The sequence below is a fragment of the Rattus norvegicus genome, chromosome 17 (genome assembly GCF_021556685.1).
Source record: "Rattus norvegicus strain SHRSP/BbbUtx chromosome 17, alternate assembly SHRSP_T2T, whole genome shotgun sequence".
In the NCBI taxonomy this organism is placed as follows: domain Eukaryota; kingdom Metazoa; phylum Chordata; class Mammalia; order Rodentia; family Muridae; genus Rattus; species Rattus norvegicus.
Window position 1 is genome coordinate 60,979,023 of NC_141550.1, and position 15,917 is coordinate 60,994,939.

Genomic DNA, 15,917 nt, shown 5'->3' on the forward strand with positions numbered 1-15,917 from the left:
TGGAGCTTTGTCTGAATACCATGAGAGGCCCGGGAGGAGTTAGAGCAGGGGCATACATTGGGGAGGATATGATCAGAACCATTTCATGCATTTATGAAATCTTCAAAGGCAAGTCAAAAATACTTTTTGAAAATTGGGAATTGGTGCTGTAAAGATGGCTTAGTGGTTAAGAGCATGGCTGACTTTTCAGAGGACTCAGGTTTGAATCCCAGTCCTTACGTGGCTTCTCAGAAGTGTCTGCAACTGTAGTTCTAGGGGCTCTGGCACCCTTTCCTGGTTTCTGCAAGCACCAGGCATGCACATGGTGAACAGATACGTATGCACAGAAATATACACAGGCCAAATATCCACATATATTACACTAGTCAGGGTTCTCCAGAGGAACAGGACTGATAGAATAAAAAAAAACCCTCTGTCTGTCTGTCTGTCTGTCTGTCTCTCCCCCTCTGTCAGTGTGTGTGTGTATGTGTGTGTGCGTGTGTATGTGTCTGTGTGTGTGTGTGTGTATGTTTAGGAACCCCCTGCAGGCTATATAGCCATCAGGGAGAATGATCCATAAAGAGATAAGAATGACTCAATTCAGCCTGATCTGTCTGTCTGTCTGTCTGTCTGTCTGTCTGTCTGTCTCTCCGTCTATCTATCTATCTATCTATCTATCTATCTATCTATCTATCTATCTATCTATAAATATATGTTATCTCTATCTACACACACATATAAAATATATATTTTATATATATAATATATATGTATATGAATTATTAGAGTGGTTTTTCAGACCATGTGCCTGTCCAACAATGGCTATATTCCAACAGAGTTCAAGGATCCCATAAGACCCCATAGTTACTCAGTTCATGAGGTTATATATCTCAGCTTGCCTTCAGGACAGTCTGGAACCCCAAAGAAGTGGGCTCCAAAGCCAGTGAAGAAATAGACTTGCCAACCAGGATGAGGACAAGCAGGCCAGGAGGAGAGGGCCTCCTCTTTCCAAATCCTTTATATAGGCTGTCAGCAGAAGGTGTGGCCCAAACTAAGGGTGGATATTCCCATCTCAAAATGTCAGATTAAAAGTGGGTCTTCCCACTTCAAATGATTTAGTTAAGGAAAAAAGCCCTCTCAGATCTACCAAACTGCTTGTGTTTTAGAAAATTACAGATGTAGTCAATTTAAGAACCAATAGTATCCATCACCCCATAAAATGCCTTAAAATGTGGAGTTCATCATCAGTTACTTGTACTTAAACTGCAGCTGTTGCTTCTAAGTCCTGGGATGCTGAAGGTCTGGTCCCTAGGGTGCCCCACATTGCTGTGTTCCAGTTTGTCTTCCGTGTCTGTTCTGGATGTAGAGCTTTATGCTTCTATACCATGAGTGAGCTGTAATTGCCATTCAAGATAAACTACCTATATTCAGTTGTACCTACAAACACAAGATTAATCTTGGTTATCAAGAAATCTAGGGGCTGGAAGGATGGCTCAGCAGATAACTCTTTCACAGGACAGGGTTCTGTTCATAGCTCCAGCAAGGTATCTTACAATCATCCTTAAGTGTTGTTCCAGGGGAACCATTTTAACAGGGCCCCAGACCTTAGTAGTCCCCCAGACCTTGGCACAACTGACTCCATGGTGGAAATACCACACAGAGCCTAAAACTCAGCACAAAGACAGTACCATCTGCCACAAAGTAAAGCAAAGTACTAACCCATTAAGGTCCATAGATTTGAGAAAGTCTCTAAAGGTACTAACCTTGCCTTTTAGGTTCTGTAGGTCTGCTTCTGGTTAATTGTTCATATTAACTGAAGTATGTCACCCCAGAGCATGTTTTTCCCCCCACTTAAAGATCATCCTGGCTCTCTCCAACAGCTGATATAGATGCCCAAAGGAAAGAAGGCCAAGTGGCCTGTGTGTGCCCCACCCCCTGCCAGAATGAAGAAACAGGAGGCCAATCCTTTATTTCTGAAAAGGGCCAAGAACTTTGGCATCAGTTAGAATATTCTGCTCAAAAGAGATCTCACTTGCTTTGTCAAGTGGCCCTGCTACCTCAGCGTGCAGCAGCAAAGAGGCATCCTCTATTAGCAGCTCAAGGTACCTCCTGCCATTAATCAGCTCACCCAGGCCCTGGACAGGGAAACGACGACTCAGCTGCTTAAGCTCGCCCATAAGTACAGGCCAGAGACAAAGCAGGAGAAGGAGCAAAGGCTACTGCCCGTGCTGAGAAGAAAGCTGCTGGCAAAGGGGACCTCCGAACTAAGACACCACTTGTTCTCCGAGCAAGGGTCAATACAGTCACCACCTTCATAGAGCACAAGAAGGCTCAGTTGGTGGTGATTCCCCTGATGTAGACCCCATTGAGCTGGTGGTTTTTCTGCCTGCCCTGTGTGGAGGGTCCCCCTAATACACTATCAAAGGAAAGGCCAGGCTGGGGCGCCTGGTCCACAGGAAGACGTGCACCACTGTTGCCCTCACACAGGTGAACTCAGAAGACAAGAGAGCTCTGGCTAAGCTGGTGGAAGCTATTAGGACCAATTACAAAGACACAAAGACAAAGATCAGTGCCACTGGGGAGGCAACATCCTGGGTCCTAAGTCTCTGTCTCCATTATCGAGATAGAAAAGGCACGGGCTAAAGAATTTGCCATTTAACTAGGTTGAATGTTCACTGCTAAGTTTTCTGTACATAAATCTAATTACAAAATTATCTTCCATCCAAAAAATAATCACCCTGGAAAAGGATCGGTGCTACACTGGGAGCCGGAATATACAGTGTAGTGGTCTTCCGGCTAATGAAGAATTTCTATTGGCTTAAAGCCATGTCTGAAAGCCTTCTGTGGTGGATACCCCAGGACACTGTCAGCTTCTCATGACCTGCATGAGCACTAGGTTCACACATAGTTCCCTACATATTTAGGCAAAATTCAATGTACATACAATAAAATAAGGAAATCTGTTTTCTTTCTAATTAAGGAAGGCTCATGTATATGTTGCTTCCAAAAAACCAGTTTCCTTATATTTTGTAAACATAAGGAAATGACTCAATTGATTTTCCAAGCATTCATACCATTTTATACTCACTAGCATATATGAGAGTTGTGATTTTTGTCTTGCCTCGCAATCAGGTGTTGTTATCAGTGATGACTGTTTTCCCATTATACTAAGTGTGTTGCCTGTAAATACAGGCTTACACAAACTTCATGCTTGTAGGACAGAAATTGGTGTCTTTTCTCCTGCTTATTTTCCTTTTTTTGTATCTGCTATTTAAAAATTATGTTGTTTTTCCCAGTCACAAACCCTTTGATCTACACACTGTTCTGCCAGCAAAATATACTAGGCAATAGTGGCAAAAGCTTATGGGAATAACCAGTTATTATCTAAAGTAACAAAACCTTGTGTGTGTGTGTGTGTGTGTGTGTGTGTGTGTGTGTGTGTGTGTGTTTGTGTGTACAATGTAGATAGAACCCATAACTGTCACTGCTTGGGTAACCAAGAACCAGAGACTACATAGCCCAGAACTAGGGGGAAACAAATTACTTCTGTGAGAGAGAGAGAGAGAGAGAGAGAGAGAGAGAGAGAGAGAGAGAGAATAGATTGAGCGCTAGTGATATTCTGCTACACTCACAGATCGGTTCTTTTTTCAGCCACCATCAGAAAGACTTTCTTCTATATCAGATGAGAATGAATCAAGACACAACAGACTGATATTAATTTAGTGTGAAGACCTGGGAACACACAGTTCTTTTTTTCCCCCATCTTTATTAACTTGAGTATTTCTTATTTACATTTCAATTGTTATTCCCCTTCCTGGTTTCCTGGCCAACATCCCCCTAACCTTTTCCCCTCCCCTTCTATATGGGTGTTCCCCTCCCCATCCTCCCCCCATTACCACTCCCCCCCATGATCACGTTCACTGGGGCTTCAGTCTTGGCAGGACCAAGGGCTTCCTCTTCCACTGGTGCTCTTACTAGGCTATTCATTGTTACCTATGAGGTCAGAGTCCAGGGTCAATCTATGTATAGTCATTGGTTAGTGGCTTAGTCCTGGAAGCTCTGGTTGGTTGGCATTGTTATTCATATGGGGTCTCAATCCCCTTCAAGCTCTTTCTGTCCTTTCTAAGATTCCTTCAACAGGGGTCCCGTTCTCAGTTCAGTGGTTTGCTGCTGGCATTCGCCTCTGTATTTGCTGTATTCTGGCTGTGTCTCTCAAGAGAGATCTACATCCGGCTCCTGTCGGCCTGCACTTCTTTGCTTCATCCGTCTTATCTAATTGGGTGGCTGTATATGTATGGGCCACATGTGGGGCAGGCTCTGAATGGGTGTTCCTTCTGCCTCTGTTTTAAACTTTGTCTCCCTATTCCCTCCAAAGGGAATTCTTGTTCCCCTTTTAAAGAAGGAGTGAAGCATTCGCATTTTAGTCATCCTTCTTGAGTTTCATGGGAACACACAGTTCTAAATGACATGTCTCCATCAAATATTTCCCTTCAGAGATCTGAGAACCCTGCAGAAGAGGAGAAGAAAGAGTGTTAGAGTCATACAGGATGGAGAACACCAAAAGAATAAGGCTCAATAAAGCTATTGACCAAAGCTCATATGAACTCACAGACTCCCATGCTATTCAAGCTACTCTTCCTGTACAAATGGACATCTTAGCAAGTCTGTCTTTATAACATTATTATGTGTATTTTCCTTCATGATTTTGATATTTTCCATTAGACTGAGAAGTGCATCCATTACCAGACCACAAAGGCTTACCTCTCTGCTTTCTCTAGAAGTTAGTTTTTGAGGCAGGGTATTTCTTTGGAGACCTGGCTGTCCCAGAACTCTATATGGAGACTAAGCTAGCCACAAACTCAGAAAGATATCTGATCTTGGCTCTCAGGTTCTTGGATTAAAAGTATGCACCATCACAAGAAACTTTTCTAGAAGGTTTATGGTTCAATTTTACATTTGGATCTATTGGAGTTACAGACAGTTGTTAGCTGCCATGTGCATGCTGGGAATTGAACCCAGGACCTCTGGAAGAGCAGCCAGTGCTGCCAACTCTTCAGCCATCTCTGCGACCCCTATATTGACAATTCTTGGGCATTTTCAGTTATGTATGATGTTTATTTTTACATCTCTGAGGATCATATCCTAGCTCTGGTCCATGTCAGTCAAGTGCTCAGCCACTGATTCCAACTGGCAGATTCCATTGGGAACTTTGGGAACATTGTAGAAAAAAAAAGCATCCAAGTCTATGTGTCTTACTAGGAAGGATTCTTGGGAGTACTGACCACCTTTTAACAATACTGTCAACTCTTGCAAAGGGTTCTTACAAGCTACAGATCATAGGCCATCATTGTAGAATGTCAGGAGAAGGACTTAAGCAGAAACTTGAAGCAGAAACAATGGAGGACAAATCCGTTCTGAAACAGAGTTGGGGGCCAGCTTCCATCTTGTAAGTTGGTGGATGTGGCTGAGACAGCAGTTTACAGAGGGCCACAAACCTTTGGGATTGAGCTCTAAAATGATCTGAGAAAGACAATTCCCATGCAAGAACACGGACATTATGTGGCTGAGGGCTGGTACAAGTGTGTATGTGTACTTGCATTTCACACAGGGAGCACACAGGGTAGCATGGAAGAAGGCAACATGGCTAGGGTTTAAGGTGGGCCTGGGTGTGCAGGGCTAAGTTTAGGTGTAGGGATAGAGATGTCATTCAAGTGTAAGGACTCAGATTGCAAAGCTGAGGTGTTGTCTGTACCCAGACATCCCTTGGAGCAGTGGAATGGGACACACCTATGTAATTGTGTCTAAGTGTGTACCTGAGGAATGGGAAGGGACCTAGAAACATTTAGGGAAAGTCCTGTGTGAAGAGGGGACAGTAAAGGGACCCCCAGGAAATGACCTCACTTCCTTCACTATGACCCAACAATGCAAAATCCTGATGACCAGGCAGCCAACTGCTTACACACAGCCCAGCAGGCTCACTTGTCCAAGAGCTTAGAGAGAGCAGGATGTTCTCTTGTTGTCCTTGGACTACTGAAGGCTCAGGCCTGAGGAAAGATAAAAATGAAGGTCAGGTAGGGACCTTGAAATTCATGATTCTTTCTTGCCTACACTGTCTCTGGCCATTTGCCCAGAAGGATACAGACTTGACCCAGGACAACCAGGGCCAGGACTACGCAAACGAGGTAACCTCTCTGAACTCTTAGAGGTTTTACTAGTTTTGCTCAGGGTGTTACTATTGAAGAAGACTTGTAATGATAATAACCAATGAGAATGTTTTAGAAACCTGTGCTTGTCTGAACCATCCATCATGATGTCTCCTCAGGGTGAGCATGAGTGTGCCCCAAAGGTCGTGACGGAGCCCTGTAGAGAGTCCCGCATCAGTGCAGACATGGTGGAAAATCTGGTGAATCGACTGGTGTCATCTCTGCAGGATGGGGACCCCTCCTTTGTCCCTGCCTTCCTGTACACTTACCAACAGTTCACCACCACACAGCATGCGCTGGATCTGCTGTTGAAGAGGTGAGTGCCAACCTCAGAGACCAGAGGTCTCAAGCCCTCTTGTTTGTTCTGAGAAGCACTCTGTCTACTCCTTGACTAGAGTATTGTCAGGCCGCAGCAGCATCAATTCAAAAAATGCTTCTCCCAGACTTAGCCCAAAGGGGTTTGCTGGCCAAGCTGAGACTAATGAATGTAGCTGTCCTCTGTGCCTTACTGAAGCTCTTTATCTTTTGCCCACTATTTCTGAGGCCTTGGTGGAAGCACTCTTCCCATTTGTAAAGAATGTTCCAGAATTCCTATAGAAATACCCAATATAGATGTGTCCAGATTAGAGACCTATGGAGGGAAATCTGAGAGACCTGTGACCACTGAGATGTCAGAATAGAGATGTGTTCCCCCACTGCACAAGCATCTTTGAAGCACCTACTGTATGTAGCTGAACTAATAATTCTGAGAGCAGACAGAACTTCCACATTCTGAATTTTGATTTTTGTCTAGGTAGCCCCCTGCCCCTGATGTCTTTTAGGATTTTACAGGTGACATGTGTTCTGGTGTCCTCTAGGTTTGCCTACTTCTACCTGGATTGTGAAGAGGATAAACACATAAAGAGGCAAGTGGGCTTTGTAGAAAGAGGAAGGATTTGGGTCTCCGGTGTGGGGCATTTGGGTTCCTAGAGTAAGGATGGCCAATGTTTTGGTCTGGTTCTTCTCCTGGGTTCTAGTACCATAACATGGTCCAAGCAGTGCCTGCGGGATGAGAATTGCATGGGCATGGTTCTTCCCAGTGGTGAGATGGGGAAGCCAGGGGCCTCAAGTGCTGCTGTGAGACTCTACGCACATACCAGCTCATGCCAGGAGGCTTGTTCAGCTGTTCTCCACTAGAGGTTGACAGTGAGGTGTGTGAGGTTCCTTGCTCACTAGGACCTCACAGCTCTGCCCACCGTTCTCATCTGCATAGGGCTGGATCTCTTCCTTGCAGTCCTTCCTGTAGGCAGAAGCCATGGGAGGGTTGTAGAAGGAAAGGCCTGCTCATAGCCTGTTGTGCATCCCCTCTCCCCAGCACTCTCTGTTGCTTCCTGGACACATGGATAGACCAATACCCTGAGGAGTTTAGTCAGACCATTCTGAAAAAGTTGAAGACCTACTTGACTGTGAACATGCCCTCCTCCGATCTGAATGTCCGTGTCCATATGCTCCTCAAGGAGTTGCGGCAAGAGTCCAATGAGTCAGAGGGAAAAGGTGAAGACTCAGGTAGGTGTTTGAGACCCTGTGCGTAAGGTTCTGTACTTGCTGTGCTGAGGCTGACGGGCTCCTGTTTGCAGAAGCTGTCACTTGACCCTGATCTGGGCACAGGACCTTTTGTAGGACAGAGTTGAGATCCCCAGCAGACATGGTCTCCTCTGTCTTTGGAAAGGCTGAGAGGAAGTCTCATCTTGGGGATCTTGTCTCTTGCAGTTTCACTGCCCGTTACCTTTCTCTACAAGACTGAATCGGCTGCAGATTTGTCTTCATCTGTAGAAGTGAGGAGCTACACCTCTGGAGATTTAGAAATGGAAGCGTGGTTTCCATCAGGGAACGTGCAGCCAGAACCAGCTTATCTGCAAGAGACAGAGACCCCAGAATCCACCATAAAGGTCATCTCTTGGGACTAGATGGGACAGCAGCAGCCCAGCCAGCATACGGGCTAGCAGCTGTGGAACCTGTGTCTCACCGTGTCAGCCGACACAATGTCCTTCTTGCATCTTCTCCCCTTCTCGACCTTGTCCTATCTCCTTAGAAAATGACCCTGTCATTATCACCTGAGGGGTCTCTTATATCTGCTCTGCAGACAGCACCTGTCTGACGTACTGGCAGAACCATTCCCTGATTTCAATATAGCAACTTCCCTTGCCCCACAGCCAGCCCTCACCTCCCCCTGAGAAATGGCCTTTTTACTTCTGTGGTTCTTTTTATGTTGCTTTTCTTTTAAGTATTTGTTTTAATAAATTGTTAGTACTCCTTTTTTGTTGATTACTTGTGGTTATGGTGTCCACTCAGCAGGCTTGTACTGGGCATAAACAGTCTACCAAGGAGACCACACTGCTCCTGTGAGAGGCTCCATGGAGAGAGACCATCTTGGAGGATGGGAGGTGCAAGTGACTGCTTTGACAGAGATCAGGTCTGTGCCTGAGAGTGGTGCTAGACATACAGGTCGTTGGGGCTGACTGCACTTTGCTGGGGTCCTAAGGCTAAGGTCATGTGCTCTGAGGTCAGACTGACCAGGTGCCCTTGAAAGTGGTTTCTGCTTTCGTTTCAGGCTCCTGAAACTGAGTAGCCGCGCTATGTCAGGGTCTGAAGGGGGCGTGTCATGCTACACTGTTTACACCATTTTGATTTTCTTGAAGGAATGGTTAACTTCCACGGTGGTGGACCATGTAGGCTTACATTTTTCAGAACTTTACTAAGTGTACGTAAATGCTTTAACTTCCCTTCTGGCTCACCACTCGCCAGAAGCAGTGGAAAGGGAAGGTTAATGGGGCAAAAAGGGATGTAGATCTAGTTAGAAATAGTTCTTTGGGGGCGAATCCGATCTATGTGGCCCGAATTTCAGTAGTTTAGTTCCCATAAGTCAGCAGTGGTAACTCAGACCTCTGACAAACACCATTCACGAATCAGCAATGGCAGCTCAATCCAGAAGAAACAGAGGCTCTCCCAATCGACCAGAGTTCATGGAAGCAGCAGGAAGCTGCCAGAATATCACCTGAAGTTCTTTGGTGCATTTTTATGAAGCCATGACAAATGACGATCCATCAAGTAGGTGAGGTGAACCAGTGCCACAGCTTCAGCATCCAAGTCCAGCATCAGGAAACCCCAACGAATCAATACCACACAGCATCATCCCCTGTCTGTTGGGTTAATATTTGTACACTTTCCAAAAGTCATGGTTCTCTCAAGCATCCACTCTAGGAAAAACATCACACAGTCTTTTTGCAGGCAGCTTCCAGGAACAGTGGAACACAATATGAGTCAGTTCTCTGCAAAATATCCTGCCATGAGTCTGCTTCAGCAAACACATCCTCTCATAAGACAGTTTCCAGAAAAGCATCACATGACACAACTGAGGCTTTAAAGTGTCAGGAGCCATCTAGGATAGGCGAGGGCTAGCAGGTGGCCTACCTGGAGGTGGCCCACCAATTTTGCTTGGTCTGTGATGAGTGAGCTCTATGAGGCAAGGTCCAAAAGGACTTCATTGCAGCATTGCTCCTTGCAGCTGATGTCTTTCCTGTCATTAAAATTAATACAATAACCCCTGGTCATCAGCCCAAACTATTGAGCATATTACCTGTAGATCAACATGAAGATGAACTTTTATGAATAAGGCTGTTCAGATGATTTAATGATTCTATAGAATTTCTGATTTGATTCAAATATGTTTAGGAAGAAATTATTAAGAGATGGTCTCAGTTGTTTTGCTAGAAAGATGTAATAAAGTCAGAATCAAGAAGAGAATGTAGAGGAACGAATACAGAAAATGTGGTACATCTACACAATGGAATATTACTCAGCTATCAAAAACAATGACTTTATGAAATTCGTAGGCAAATGGTTGGAACTGGAAAATATCATCCTGAGTGAGGTAATCCAATCACAGAAAAACACACATGGTATGCACTCATTGATAAGTGGCTATTAGCCCAAATGCTTGAATTACCCTAGATGCCTAGAACAAATGAAACTCAAGACGGATGATCAAAATGTGAATGCTTCACTACTTCTTTAAAAGGGGGAACAAGAATATCCTTGGCAGGGAATAAAGAGGCAAAGATTAAAACAGACACAGAAGGAACACCCATTCAGAGCCTGCCCCACATGTGGCCCATACATATACAGCCATCCAATTAGACAAGATGGATGAAGCAAAGAAGTGCAGGCCGACAGGAGCCGGATGTAGATCTCTCTTGAGAGACACAGCCAGAATACAGCAAATACAGAGGCGAATGCCAGCAGCAAACCACTGAACTGAGAATAGGACCCTCGTTGAAGGAATCAGAGAAAGAACTGGAAGAGCTTGAAGGGGCTCGAGACCCCATATGTACAACAATGCCAAGCAACCAGAGCTTCCAGGGACTAAGCCACTACCTAAAGACTATACATGGACTGACCCTGGACTCTGACCTCATAGGTAGCAATGAATATCCTAGTAAGAGCACCAGTGGAAGGGGAAGCCCTGGGTCCTGCTAAGACTGAACCCCCAGTGAACTAGATTGTTGGGGGGAGGGCGGCAATAGGGGGAGGGGGGGGAGGGGGACACCCATATAGAAGGGGAGGAGGAGAGGTTAGGGGGATGTTAGCCAGGAAACCAGGAAGGGGAATAACAGTTGAAATGTAAATAAGAAATACTCAAGTTAATAAAAAGAAAAAGAAAAAAAAAAGAATAGAATGTGCCCATTCCTCATAATAGTAAGCCAAAGCTGCATAATAAAATACAGTGCGCTTTAGTAATTACACTAAAAAGAGAAACAGACTTGGGACACATTAGTGTTCAAGGAAAAACCTTTTCGACCTAGTATGAAGCTGTAGATGTACACTATGATAAGCAAGGCATGTGGGGGTTGGGGATTTAGCTCAGTGGTAGAGCGCTTGCCTAGCAAGTGCAAGGCCCTGGGTTCGGTCCCCAGCTCCCAAAAAAAAAAAAAAAAAAAAAAAAAAAGGATAAGCAAGGCATGTGAAAATTTCTGTGAACACATAATGAACATAATAGGATGAAACACTGCCTTGAACTTAATGTCAACATCCCTCTGTAATGCCCACTTTATATAACATTTTATCTCTGATGTAATTTTCTAAGAACTTTTGTCTAGGAAGGTGTAAAAAGGCCAAATACAAGAAATAAGGTTGGTGGCTTGGGGGGTCTCTGCTCCATTCCTCCCTCCCTCCATCCATCCATCCATCTGTCTGTCTGTTCATTCATCCATCCAAATGTATGTTTGTTTATATGTACCTATGAAGGTATGTATGTATGTACGTATCTATGTATGTACGTGTCTATGTATGTATGTACATATGTATGTATGTATCTATGTATCTATGTATGTATGTACGTATCTATGTATGTATGGAAGCATGCGTGAACACTTGAGGAGTTGATGAGACAGGTGGCTCGACCTGGCCAGACTGTGTGTGTATGGATATGTGTCTGTGCACATTTGCCTTTGTGAGGGATTTCAATTTTTTACTTTGTAACATTTTATCTATAAGATAATTCTTTTCTACATAGAGAACTCTTTTGTCTGAAAACTAGAGAAAACTGAAAGTCATAAAAGGTGGTATAGTCATTTTCTCTTATTTTAAATTTTCTCTTTATTTTAAAATTACAAAAGTCAAATGACACATTAAAAATTAATGGGAAATGTATGGATTAAAGTAAAACTCTGGAGGCTGTGGGCCTTGAAGGCTTTCCCCAGGAGGTGCCATCAAGGGAGGGCACACACTGAGGAAGCCTTTGGCAGAGTGTGTGGTTCTCAGAAGTCTTTGTGTTTCTGATTAATGTTGAAAGTGAATGATCACCATGTTTACATGTTCAGGTATGCTAAAAATTCTTGGGTCAGAACACGGTCCATGAACGACGCTGTGTGAAGAAGATTTCTGAAAGCTTGTGAGGAAATTCCAAGCATCTTATAGCTGCTGTCCATCCACGAGAGGGGCTGTTCTTGGCATGTGCTTTTGTGCCCCTCCCAGCTGTAACAGTGGGTTAGTTTCACATCACTCATTTTACGGTCCTTATGGAGGTGATGCTTCCAAGCCTGGATTGTCCTTTTGACTTTATCCAGTCTGAACTCCTGTGACCTTGCCCTTGTGATTGTATACAACTCGCACTCAAGTGAGCTTTGCTCACATGACCTCAGACTATAAATTGTCTGCTGCTCTTAATAAAGATGGCTATTGCACTGGGCATGGTGGTGCATGCCTTTAATCCCAGCACTCTGAAGGCAGAGAAGGAGGATCTCTGTGAGTTCAAGGTCAGCTTGGTCTATAAAGTGAGTCCTCAATAGCAAGGGTTTGTTATCCAGAGAAATCATGTCTCTAAAAACAAAACAAAACAAAACAAAACAAAACAAAATAGCAACAGCAATAGCAACAGCAACAGCAGTAGCAATAAAAGATGGCCATCGCCTGATATTTTAGTTCACATCATTTTTAGATTTCCCCAGGTTCATGCTGCCATAGAGCAGGAACACAGTTGGAAGACATTTTGAAGTTGTGCTATTTATTTAAGGTCAGAGAAGAAGGACATACTACAGTTGACCTTATTGACCTCTATCCTCTGAACTAGTCTCAGGACGGAGCATCCTAATTGAGACTAATGAATGTAGCTGTCCTCTGTGCCTTACTGAAGCTCAAAAACAACTGAGAACATGCAGCGATTTCCCTCTGGATCTGAGTCACCTCAGGATCACATGGGCTGTTTCCATCCATTCACCTGAACTGTCGTGATTCCATTCTTTTTAACAGCTGGATAGCACCATAGTGGATGTGTTCCTTGTTTTGACTACATCAGTAGACGCCCCCAGATGGGGGAGCGGACAATGAACTTAACAGACCAAGTTTCTGGGAAGTGTGATTCCATTCTTTTGGAAGTATATCGATGGGTGGTATGGCTTTGTCATCTGTGGATTTATTTTTTAGCTTTTTGAGAGTTCTCCATGCTGACTTGCAAAGTGGCCACACCTTGGTATCTCTTTTGTTTTGTTCAAGAAGAATTTCGTGTAGCCCAGAGTTGCCTCTAGTCTGTTATCTGGCTGAAGTTGGCCTTGAACTCCTGATCATTCTCCATCCACCTCTCAAGTGATAGGATTTCAGAGGGCAAGCACTATTTTTCCCAGCCACCACTTGCAATTAAATGTGAGCTTTCCAATTGTTTGAAAGATAAGGAACTCAGCAGTCGGATGATTGAAGATAAAAAAGATACTTTCTTACAGCCCTCAACAGGAGGAAGCAAGATTTCAGAGCCATTTTTGTTCCATTCCGTTTTCCACACATGCCAGGCTTGGTGGCACATGCCTGTAATCCCAGTTCTCAGAGGAGACAGGATGAACAGATGTCCACGTTTTTAAGGTCATGTTCAAATACTTAGAGAGTTTAGGCCAGCCTGTGTCACATCTATAAATAAATGTCCTTAAACAAGTATACAAAATCATTGAGGATGAATATGTGAGATCAGTCCCAGCATCCTTATCTGAGGGACTGAAAGTGACTTGGTGTCTCAGCTCCTACCTGTCATGCATGCATGGTACACCAGCTCACACAGCCTTACTCACATCTTTCTTCTGTCAGCACCAGGTCTAAACCTCATTGCCATCTTTGGCTACTGTCCCTCTAACTCTTTGTGACCCTTCCTGTTTGGGGGAAAGTAGTGCATCTTGAAACAATGACATTTTTAAAAAAGAACAAAACACAAAAAATTGAACAGGACAAAGCAGGCCAGAAAGACTCACCACCAGAGTCACTGAAGACAGCAGACATATTGTCTTCTGAGAAGAGTGCTGGATAGGAACAAAATGCGTGTGTGCGTGTGTGCATGTGTGCATGTGTGCATGTGACACACACACAAACACTGCATCTGTCAAGATGCCAAGATGCAATAACAGTAACCAGGCAAGAGTTCAAACATTCCATTCCTGTTGTTGGATGCATTTGGAGCTCCCTTCAGGCTGGCTTACCTTTCTGGATGGCCCTTAGGCCTGGGCACACACTAGAGTTAATGTGTATGCACTATCAAAAGCAGCGGGAACAGCCATTATGTCCGCAGGATTTTCTGATATCCTGCTTATAAACCTGGGTTCACACAAAGTAATCTAAGACTGCTTCCAGTAGGCTGACCCCTCAAATTTAGGAGTCTACAAGATCCATACATAGAACTCTTTTCCAGGAAAAGAGGAGCCTACCGACTGTGAGGAAAGACTCTCTCACAGGTCTGGCTATCAGCCAGGGGCTCAGAGTGTGGGATTTCTAAAACACCAGTCTCAGAATACCTTCTGTCAGAGCAGAGGGTAGGCCTCAAATGTGTGTATGTTGGGGGGTGTTATTAAGAGACCATATTCTCCTTACCTTTCTCTATAATTGAGTGGTGGGTATCATATGCACTCTTTGCTAATGTCCAGAAGCTTGGGTTGGATCAGGAAAAATGGAACTGGAAGCAGTGCCACCAGGATGTTGTTGTATCCCAGAATTTTGCAACATTGTAAGAGCAGAGCCTCCTGGTGCCCTGGCACTCCTGGCATTGGCAGCACTGAATGTTGGTTTGGAATCCACAATCATGCTTTTAGACCAGGAAGTCAGGAGTCAGAGGAGTCTGCTACGTGAGAGTGAATCTTTGCCCTGCTCTGGACCTGGTTTCTTTTGATACATTTAACATAGGAAGGAAGACCAGACTCTTCCAGACTATCGAAGCTCTTGCCCAGGACTGGCCTGTGGAGCCTGACCAATGAGTGAAGAGAGCTAGGGTTCCCCCCAGAGCTATGCTAGCTTTCATGTCCAGAGGACAAATAGGATTCCCTGAGGATGAGGGTAGGGACCCCTACACTAATAAAATTCAAGCCTCTTCATATTTCATTTCATGAAAAAAGATGTCTACATCATTGATACTGAACCTGCAGAGTTCAGTATCTGTGTTCAGAATGAGAGCACCAGTGCATTTAGCAAAGAGCTGGACCAGGAAAATGTTGCTACAAGTTTAGATCTGATAATGCAGGATGGTCTCTACTTCCTGAGTCCTGAAGACAACTGGTAACCTGGGCTAGACCATGAAGAGGGAAGGATGACAACATAGCCCTCTGTCACTTTCACTGTATGCATGCATGTTCTTTCTGTTCTTGTTGACATGCCTTGATCTCTCTGAGCCTGGAGAGCAAATTCTCTTCTGCAGGCCTGTCCCAAGCTCAGCCCCTAGAGTTCTGGAGGAGGTTCCAGCAGAGACATCTGTGAAACCCAGAAGGACACCACAGCTTACAATGAGGCTCCATGCAACCCAGGAGGGCACAGCTTACAGCAGGGACCCATGGCAGCCCAGGAGAGCATGGCTTGTAGCTGGGCTCCACTGCCGCCTCCCAGCTGAACTTCCCTGGCCTCTGCTCATGAGAATGAGGGACAGGCAAGTTGAGGCCTCTCCTCTTCCCATGACAGTTAAGGAAAACTAGGGCATTTGGGGATCTGAAGACAAAGCCTTTGACACCAACTCGGAGACAGCAATAGTCAGCATTTGATAAGTGGCACCACAGTTCACAGAGCAGCTGAGAGCAGGGTTTAATGGCCACCCTTCATGCGTCCCCAAGTAGACAACCTCTACGCAGTCTCCTCTCCCTAACATGCTCCCAAATAAAGCACCCACCACTTTTCAAAGAGCCTCCTTGTTTTTGTTAGTTACTAGTCAACAACCTATACACAAGAATGCTATATCCCAAG

General features: G+C 44.6%; 1 protein-coding gene across 2 annotated transcripts; it reads left to right on the forward strand.

Annotated features, from left to right (window-relative positions):
* Positions 1-4,038: 4,038 nt before the first annotated feature.
* LOC120097886 (ral guanine nucleotide dissociation stimulator-like) lies at positions 4,039-8,477 on the forward strand. 2 transcript variants are annotated; one of them, XM_087591710.1, is made up of 5 exons: positions 4,039-6,161; positions 6,302-6,498; positions 7,040-7,087; positions 7,537-7,727; positions 7,932-8,477. In XM_087591710.1, exons 1-5 carry the CDS (start codon positions 5,985-5,987, stop codon positions 8,126-8,128), a joined length of 810 nt encoding a protein of 269 aa, XP_087447836.1. In that variant the 5' UTR covers positions 4,039-5,984; the 3' UTR covers positions 8,129-8,477. The 2 variants fall into 2 exon arrangements, with proteins under 2 accessions (XP_087447836.1, XP_087447837.1); XM_087591711.1 differs by having other exon boundaries at positions 5,919-6,050.
* The last annotated feature ends 7,440 nt before the right edge of the window (positions 8,478-15,917 follow it).

Coding starts and splice junctions, on each gene's coding strand:
- LOC120097886 (XM_087591710.1), top strand. CDS start 5,985: ATGTTCTCTTGTTGTCCTTGGACTACTGAAGGCTCAGGCCTGAGGAAA. Junction 6,499..7,039: donor CTGGATCTGCTGTTGAAGAG/GTGAGTGCCAAC, acceptor GGTGTCCTCTAG/GTTTGCCTACTTCTACCTGG. Junction 7,088..7,536: donor GAGGATAAACACATAAAGAG/GCAAGTGGGCTT, acceptor CCCTCTCCCCAG/CACTCTCTGTTGCTTCCTGG.